Source organism: Seriola dumerili, unplaced genomic scaffold (assembly GCF_002260705.1).
Source record: "Seriola dumerili isolate Sdu_G_001 unplaced genomic scaffold, Sdu_1.0 BDQW01000088.1, whole genome shotgun sequence".
Classification (NCBI taxonomy): domain Eukaryota; kingdom Metazoa; phylum Chordata; class Actinopteri; order Carangiformes; family Carangidae; genus Seriola; species Seriola dumerili.
The window spans coordinates 545087-554517 of NW_019174343.1; the positions used below are offsets into that span (position 1 = coordinate 545087).

At 40.8% G+C, this 9431-nt stretch overlaps 1 protein-coding gene across 3 annotated transcripts; it reads left to right on the forward strand.

Moving 5' to 3' along the window:
* The first annotated feature begins 3632 nt into the window (after nt 1-3632).
* Nucleotides 3633-7983, forward strand: LOC111221426 (ETS-related transcription factor Elf-3-like). 3 transcript variants are annotated; one of them, XM_022744767.1, is made up of 9 exons: nt 3633-3731; nt 3908-4068; nt 4598-4831; nt 5152-5259; nt 5346-5495; nt 5581-5667; nt 5777-5896; nt 6131-6326; nt 6976-7983. In XM_022744767.1, the coding sequence occupies exons 2-9, from the start codon at nt 3915-3917 to the stop codon at nt 7085-7087; spliced, it is 1161 nt and encodes a 386-aa protein (XP_022600488.1). In that variant the 5' UTR covers nt 3633-3731; nt 3908-3914; the 3' UTR covers nt 7088-7983. The 3 variants fall into 3 exon arrangements, with proteins under 3 accessions (XP_022600488.1, XP_022600490.1, XP_022600489.1); XM_022744769.1 differs by having other exon boundaries at nt 6185-6326; XM_022744768.1 differs by having other exon boundaries at nt 5349-5495.
* The last annotated feature ends 1448 nt before the right edge of the window (nt 7984-9431 follow it).

Genomic DNA, 9431 nt, shown 5'->3' on the forward strand with positions numbered 1-9431 from the left:
ATAATGAAGGTGAAATGGTACAGTGTACTGTGCAAGTGATAGGTAGTAAGAATAACTATAACTGTGTAGTTACTGCTATAATAGTTGCATGGTCTTGTAAAAGTGGCCAAAAAACTACAGATGATGCTTTTTGAATTCATCCTTAGGTGCAGTGATGAGCATTTCATTTGTAGTGCATTTTTATTCATATTTGTGATTGAGGTTTTTTATGGGCTTTGTCCTGAAAAAACAATCTAACCAAAAGGTCCATTTAGTTGCTCTTAAGCAGCTTTTAGTCATATCTCATGACCTACATCAGCAGATGGAGCCTAATCAGCCCAATTTCAGATATTTAATCTTGTTTGTATTAAATCTTTGTCCCTGTCCTGTGTTGACATGACAAAACCAGATTCCACATAATTTTCATAATGTAGTTTACATCTTCTACTTCTTACCTACCTGATTTTACCTCTTTTTCTGTAGTAGCATCATTAGTAGGTGTATTAGATGTGTGGGCAGTGTTCACTAACCACTAGGCACCAGCAGTGGATCTCATCAAGCCTCCAGGTTTCCTGCAGTACAGAAACCTGCAGCTTTCACTGTGCAACATGACACCTGAATAGACCTCTTAAACAGTGAGTGTTTGCCCTGCAGTATGTCTGCCTCACAGTTAGATTACAATTAGTGTCAGCATTCCATTCACTCACCTTTGCCCTGAGCTTTGTTTCTGTGTTTCTCAGTTTAGCCTCCCCTCGGGTTTATCTGAGCCTGTGCAGAAAGCTGAGTGTGACCACAGTAGTGAATCTTTAAAATTCTGTTCACAAGCTTTATGATTATATGTTTCTAGTATCAGGCATAGGGTTTATTACATTAATATGACGAAACTGCTTGCACTTTCAAAAACGGCATATTCTCTGTTTGCAGTGTGTGGTTGTCCTAGTACCAGCCCATTTTTATTTTCCATGGAAGGAGAGAAAAATCTTCAAAACACAGTCACTTACTGACTATGAGGTCCCAGAATTGATTTTATACCTTCCTTGATATGCAGTATGTCAGCTGCCAAGTTGAATATTAAAAACAACACCTCTAAAGTAAACCAGTGAGTTGGCTTCATCTGAAGGCAGTGGCAGTGCTGGCAGTGTTGGGTGACCTGAAATCAACTGAATGAAGCGTGACTGTTATTTAACCACCACACTGCATGGGTCAACGCTAGGCTGTTATGGATTGTTTTGGCCAGTCCAACCAAACTTGGCACACAGGCTGAAATCAGAGATAAAGTAAATTGGAAACTGTGTTAGTCACAGTCCAGGGGTCAACACTGCAGCACCTTTTTTTGGGCTGTGAAATGAAGGCATTTGTTGTGATCAATACAACACATGTAGTTTTGGATATATTTGTAATATTATTCATTAATTATCAATATATATGTATAGCGCACAGCACACATTTGATAACTGAGATGTTCATGCAGGTGCATAAATTCCTCATTACAAAGATGAATGCACATTCGAGTTCAGTGGAGCAGAAAGCAGAGGCTAGATAGTGATGCGCAAGAAAGTTAGTTTTTTGTTATTGTTTTGTTTGTTTTTTCCAGCAGTGTTTTATTTCAAGCTACTGTGAGCTTTTATTATGAAAAGTTATGAAAGTTCCAAAGGTTCTGCTGCTTGCTTGACAAATCTCTGACGGAGCGGACATACAATGTGCGATAATTAGAAAATAACACCAGTTCAGTGAATCAGTCTAACATATAATATGTGACTGTGGGTGGAAGATCTTATGATCCACAATCTACTTCGGTTGAATCGTACAGATCGTTTCTATATTTAGATATTTAATTCTAAAAGTTCAGTTTCTGCTTACCAGACCATGTTAACTGTTAAACAGCTAGCCTGCTAACTGCAGCTGGATACAGCAGTCCTTGTTCTGCTCAGCAGCCTCAGTGAGTTTGGTGTAGCTCCTCATGAACCAGTTCTCCACCTGAGCAGAACTAGTCACCAGCTGCAGTCCAAGACGGTGGAGTTCAGGATCTGCCTGAAGGACAAGAGAACTGCCTGCAGGCAGGACAACCTGAGGCGGGACATGCCAGGGCTAGCTAGTCTGCAGCAACTGAACTTTCAAATTAAAACACTTACATACAGCACCACATCAATAAATAACTGTGCTCATACATAGAAAAAAAGTGTGATTGGTTGAGACATAGTTTGTAAACAGAGGACCGCATTGTGGGTGAAGAGAAGCAGCAGGCAGACAAACATCCAACAGAAGCGGAAAAAAATCAGAGCAGACACAGAATGCAGATGGATATGGATTACGATTCTACCCAAAAAGATTGTCATATGATCTTTTTACCACTTTTGTGCCACATATGTGAACAGCAATAAAGTCAATTCCAGTTGCATTTTCATCAATCAGTTTCTTAAAGTAGATTATTGATTTAATTTGATCATGGTTTGGCCCGCCATGTAATGGATTAGAAAAAAGTTTGCCCGAGACCAAACTTACTTGCCGACCACTGTCTCAGAGGGAGGAGTCACTGATTGATCACAGATCAATACAAAGTTGTTCTGAGTGATCACTTTTATCCTGTGATGAAACATTTTCTGTCCTAATGGGGGGGGTCTCTTTAGGATGACAGTGCCTCCATCCACAGCTCACAGGGGTCACTGGTGGTCTGATGAAGATGAAGATGATGTAAATTATATGCTATGACTGTAAAGTCACCTCATCTTAGTCCATTTGAACTATTGGAGATTTTGGAGCAATTTGTTAGACATCGCCACATGAGGGAATATGTTTATGAAGTGTGGTATTTATCATCCAGTAGAGTTCAGAGACTCAACACCTGAGTAACACACTGTATGTGTGTGTGTGTGTGTGTCCATGTGTGTATAAGGTCAGCCTACCACAATGTGTCAGTGTAATAAACAGAGTAAAAAACAGAGCAGACTAGTTACACATCACGAGGGATCTGAGTGCAGTGGAACAAAAAAAAAGCTTGATAAAATTGTGTTATCACTTTGTGTTAGGCTTGGCTGTTGACTGATAAACCTATCCATCCACACAGACGACTACTTGTCACATACTCTGTGTGTGGCTATTTTTAGAAAAGTGTGACCATCCGCAGTCTCCCCAGCCGCTTCCTTGTTCCTTGAGTGAAAGGTGGCTCTGTCAAGGAAATATGAATCAAGTCAGTTCAAAACAGTTTCTACCATGAAATTCTTAGTTTGCTTTAGTCACTGACAGATGCCAAAAAAAATGTTTGAGACAATGACAAAAGAAATAGGAAACCCCAAAATATTTTTGTTTTTGTTTTTTTTGGGCAGAAAGGTGCAAATATATTTCAGCTTTTACTGTAGGACATAGAACTGTGGGTTTGACAGACTTCTACTAAAGATCGTAAACGTATGAAAGTTAAGCCAGTCAATATAAATACAACTAGCCCAAGTTGATGGTTTGGTAGATATCGAAAAACTACTTTGAGAGAATAGCAGGGCAGGTTTGTTTTGTTGATCAAGTTCTCAGGAAAGCAAAGGGGGAGGAGGAGGAAGTGGGTTGGAGGTGTGGCCAGTTTCAGGTGGAATTCCCCTTAACTCACCTGAGTCCGTCCTCTACTCCTTTACAGGAATATAAAGCTCCACAGGTGGAAGAAAAGATCACTGATACTTGAACAGGGGAAATTTCACAACACATACTCACACTGCGGACTGTCTTGGAGCATCACTCCTCTGCATCATACTGTGGCTTGTGCTCAGGTAAAGCTCATTAAGTAACTATTTACCTGAATGTTAGAGTGGTTGTGTGTTACATTACAAAGCTGGATGTGTTTATTAGCTATAAGTTCCTTTCAAATTAAATGCAGCTGGGGGGCTATTTGTTTGTTTATATTTGAACTGTTGTGTAAACAAGTATCCTCTTTTATGTTTGTCAGTGTCTCCATGTCATCACCGTGCCTCAGCAGCGTCCTGACTCATGCCAACCTCACCATGTATCAAACTGGCATCCCCGATGTCCTGCTGCAGCAGCCCAGGGTGCTGCCCAGCATTAATACTCTGCAGATCAGCAGTCCTGCATACAACACCAATATCAACAGTAAGAGGACCACTCATTTCTGTCTGTCATTGTTGTAAGTAAATGTGTGCTCTGTAACACCAAGAGAAATTCAAATGATTTCATCCCTGGGCTGTGAAGGCTAGTTAACCATTATAGTCTAGCCTGAGTTTCGTGGGCAGTTTCAGCTCAGACTAATCCCACAGTAAACACAATCCTTCATTTTCAAACTTCAGCCAATAAGACCATTAGCTCACTGAACTTTGCTTTGGCCTAGATGGTGTTGGCTTAATCATTCACCAGGCAGCTAATGTTTAACTCATCATAACTGTCAAACAGAAGAATGCTGCCACCTCATAGTTAAAACAGCTCAGGCTTTGTTTGTGTGACCTGAAAGACACAAATCCAGAGTGATATCAGTCACCATTACACATACACATAGACGTGGAAATTTAAGAAACAAGTGTTGACATGTTGTATGGCTTGGAAGACGTAATAGTTTTCATATGAAAATTTACCATTTCTAAATCTGTGTCTCATCATTTATAGCTTCCTAAATCTTTCTCTGCAGGTCAGTGGTACAGGCAGATCAGCCCTCACAGCTGGACAGCAGACAACGTCCTGGAGTGGATAAGCGACCACACAGAGAGGACCAAGTTCGATGCGAGCACCCTGAGTCTGGCGTACTGTGCTATGGATGGACCCGCCCTCTGCCAGATGAACTGTGACCAGATGATAGGGATCTTCGGCCCACAGCTCGGCCCACATCTCCACCAGAGTTTGCAGGAACATAAGACCAAATATGGTAAAACTACATCTGTCATGTGGCATAATAAATTTTCAGAGCTGAAATACATCCATACATAGATCTTGTTATTTAATTAATAAAGGTTTTAGTAACTATGTCAATGATGAAAAAGTGACTGTACGCCAATATTCACAAAGCACACCAAAATAAAAGTGGCCTGTATTAGGATTGCCAGTTATATGTTAATAAAAACAAATATTTGACCTGTGTTCGCAGAAGCTAGCAATATAGTTCCATACATGCTTTGCTTTTCTCTTGGATGAATGAAGTTTGTGGACTACATTTCATCTCATTTTCATCTCCTTTTTTCTTCCCAGAGCTACAGAGCCTGTCAGGCCCAGAGCTCAATGAGACCTGCCACCTCCTGGACAAGTTCCTGGGCAACCTAGACTTCCCTTTGCTCAGCACTATTAGAATTGGCCAAGGTACATATTGTATAGAGGTGTTAGATAACAGCATAAACTGGATACTGTGTGGAAATGATGTGACTAATACTGCTACTTACTACCAGCAGCTGAAGGAGACGTCAATAAGAAGGAATTTGACTACAGTGATGATTATGATCTGACCAGTCTGACCATGGAGCCCATGACACCTCTTGGAGACACTGGGTACCTGTCTGATAATCAGTCTGACAGCGAGTACAGCTCCTCCTCAAACAGTCAGTATTTAACATGTTTTCATGTTTACCTCTTCTACCTTTCAGTTTTTCATACGTATCTGAAACATATCTCTTATGTGTGCAGGTGGCATGTTTGGCTTCTCAAGCCTCAGCTCACCAGAATCTGGCAGTGGTGAATCAGACCCAGAGTTCTCCTACCCTCTGATTTCAAGTGAGTAAGCAGAAAAACTCATTGTTTGTAAGGGTTAGGGTAATTCCACAGCCTCAGCAGTGTCAATGAGTTTAAGTAAACACCTGATAATTAACTGTTGTGTTGACAGAGGCCCACATCAAAACTGAGAAAGGAGAGTCTCGACTTAAGCGTCCACGGGGGCGACCTCCTAAAGTGAGCAGAGAGCATGGCAGTAGCATTTATGACAATCCAAAGAAAAACAAACACGGTGAGGCCATGTCTGGAGAACCAGCACACTGTATTGTGCATCATGTAAAACACTGTTCAAAAGGCATCTGTACTCCAGCACTGCTGATCTTTTTTACTGATTCTACTTTGCATCCATTTTGCATCTTTATCAGGCTGCAGATGTACATGCTGTTTGACTTGCATGCTTATGTTTATACATCCATGCACACACAAACACACATTTAGCTGATTGTGCCCCACTGTTTGTCTGTAGCACCTCGTGGCACTCACCTATGGGAGTTCATAAGAGACATTTTGATCCACCCAGAGAGGAACCAGGGCCTGATGAAATGGGAGGATCGCCGCGAGGGTGTCTTTAAGTTCCTCAAGTCCGAGGCTGTGGCTCAGATGTGGGGTCAGAAGAAGAAGAACAGCAGCATGACATATGAGAAACTCAGCCGTGCCATGAGGTGAGTTCATGTAGCAGCTAAGAATTTCATCTGATGCACCATTTATAGAGAAGTGGTTTAGAAGTTACAGGCATATGGTTAAACATAGTTAAACATTAACACAAACCAGTAAACTGGGTTGTTTATAAACATGATGTTCCAACATAGACAACCATCTCAGACAATATAGCTCCACCTTGTATAACTAATTTAAAGGGCCACTCTGTTGATCCGGTCTTGGATTTCCAGGCATGTTCTTAGGATGTGTCAACCTCCAAAATGGTGGTTCCTGTATTTCTCAGGACACAACTTGACCTTGCTTTTCATCAGACCCTCCTGCCTGATGAACACATCCCCACTTTTTTACACAGTGTTTTTTATTTAAGTCTTCTAGCCAAGTTAAACCTGATGATGCCATAGCGATGTAATCAGGGTTAACTTAACTCATTTGGTTTACAAAGCTCCTCCAGAGTCACAGAAGACATTACACAACTGTTCTGACAGGCAGAGTAATACTTGCTATGACTGTTTAAGTGTGGCATGTAAAAGTGTTCAAGTGTCCTTTTAACCCTGGTCTGGTCCCCAGTGAAGGAACATTATAACATTTTCATCTATTAACAAGTGTCTTTGTGTCTTAAACCTGGACTAACCAACCCTCCTCCACCCTCAGGTATTACTACAAGAGGGAGATCCTGGAGCGTGTCGACGGCCGTAGGCTCGTATACAAATTTGGAAAGAACTCCAGCGGCTGGAAGATTGAGGAGATTGGCATGGGCATGTGAGGCATCAGTAACAGAGTGGGTAGAAACCAAAAAGCCAGTCAGGGTGGGAGTTGAGAAACTAGAAATGACCTTTGTGGCCTGTCTGGAAAGAAACCATGCTGCCCTAGATGTTTAAGACACTAACTTCCTCTCAGAAGGAAGGTGTTGCAGAAAATGTAAGCCAGTGTTTTTGGCTCTAGTAGGTTTTATGAACCAATATTATTGTTGTACCATTTTTGTGCTTTTGCTTGCCAAACATTACTATGTGCACAGTAACTATAATGTACATCATTCTGGATGCTTGCGAGTTTCTGTGAGAACCTAAAGGCTGAAAAGCAAACTTTTACAGTTGTACAGAATTCTGCAGTTTGTTTTGAAGTTTCTTTACTTAGCAGAACTAACTCATCCTCATCTGTCACTATGGAGTTTGTTTTGGTATATGGGCTTTAATGACTTTATTGTTGCACTGGAAATATTATAGACTTTTTTCTAACTTTTATATTACTGTCTTGTTATTCTAAATGGGTGAAAGTTTCATCCTCACTTAAATTTTATACTGGTAAATTCAATGTGAAGGACAAAGACAGAACAGAGAGGAAAAATGTAGGTGATGTTACTTCACATTAATACAGTAACAATGTGCACTACATGTCTATTGGTATCACTTATAAAGTGTATAAAGTGTGTTTACGCAATGTTTGAGTGAAAAGTAATTCATATATATATTCATCATCTGTACAAACAGTGATCATCATTAGTCACAAGTCGGTTGCATGATGTTTGTGTGATTGTTTTAATGTGATTCATCCAGTTTGGACTCATAAATGTTTATATATGTGGAGTAACTATCATATCGTAGATGATATTTGTTGATACATGTTGTTTTGGAGAATAAATTCATTTTACATACATATTAACTTCCTGTTTCAGGATTGATTTTTTAAAAGCTGTACACTGGAATCTTACTGGTGTATGTGTAACCATCCTGAAGGGTGGAAGATTTGAAAATGCAGTGTAATTGTGTGTTGAAGTCACAGTTAGACAATTATTACCCCCCTCTTGTCTGCAGTGCTCCTCCAAAGCTAAACTCTTCATTTTTCGAGGGCAATGTCAAATTACAAGAGGTTACAGAAAATTCTTTGCCTTTATTGGACTGAAAAAACTAGAAACAGAAAACATGGAAGGGAACTGACCTGGAGATGTTGCACCTGCTCCAGTGGTGACACAACCTTGAACACTATCCATAACCACTAAAATCATGCTTCAGCTATCATGAGCTGATATTTTAGGAAAGCAAATAAAATACAGTGAATCAATGACTTTTTTACAGATGTCTTATATATGAAAATTATTTTGAAACAAATCTCTTCCTCATTTCTCTTATCACTCAGCTGTTTACTCGCCCTCTGAGTTTCTGTCTATTCCCATAGCTTTTGTTGTACTGTTTATTTTTGCACAAAGGTTTCTCTTTGAAGAGCAGAAACATGACACTGTTCATTCTCTGTCCATTTTCTAAGATAGAATGGCACTTGTTGCTAATAAAATTTGGGTTCCTTCTCACATGAGCCTTCTAATCCTCACATATGAAATTCAGTAAAGAGAGAGAAGATGCTTGTTATACTTTTTCATTTTATTCAGGCGTTTGCTTTTCATTTGAACAAATCTATTTTTTTTTTTTGGATGGACTGCAACGTTACAAATGTCCCTGAGTGACTTGGTGGCTGACTGACTGACTAGTTGACTGACTGACTGACTGACTGACTGAGTCACTGACTGACTGTGTGACTGACTGACTGGCTGGCTGACTGAGTGACTGACTAGCTGACTGAGTGACTCACTGGCTGACTGAGTCACTGACTGACTAGCTAACTGACTGACTTGGTGGCTGACTGAGTCGCTGACTGACTAGCTAACTGACTGACTTGGTGGCTGACTGAGCGACTGGCTGACTGAGTCACTGACTGACTGGCTGAATGTGTGACTGACTGGCTGACTGAGTGACTGGCTGGCTGACTGAGTGACTGACTAACTGAACAAGTGACTGACCAGCTGACTGGTTGACTGACTGACTGACTTCGTGGCTGACTGACCGACTTAGTGGCTGACTGACTGACTGGCTGAATGTGTGACTGTGACTCGTATAGTATTATTTTGTTGTATGTGTTCTTTTTGTGTTTTGACAGGTGGTGTGATCGTTATGTATGCAAATGTATGTGTCAGGACCAGACGGTGATGGGGTGCCGCATGGTGGCAGATGATTGGCTCCTGTTCTGGCCACCAGGATTTAAAGAGCATGATGGGGCGACTGAGCAGGTAAGGGGAGAACCACTTCTTTCACCAGTCACAGCCACACTTTTTTCTTTCT

Coding starts and splice junctions, on each gene's coding strand:
- LOC111221426 (XM_022744767.1), top strand. CDS start 3,915: ATGTCATCACCGTGCCTCAGCAGCGTCCTGACTCATGCCAACCTCACC. Junction 4,832..5,151: donor GGAACATAAGACCAAATATG/GTAAAACTACAT, acceptor TTTTCTTCCCAG/AGCTACAGAGCCTGTCAGGC. Junction 5,260..5,345: donor CACTATTAGAATTGGCCAAG/GTACATATTGTA, acceptor ACTTACTACCAG/CAGCTGAAGGAGACGTCAAT.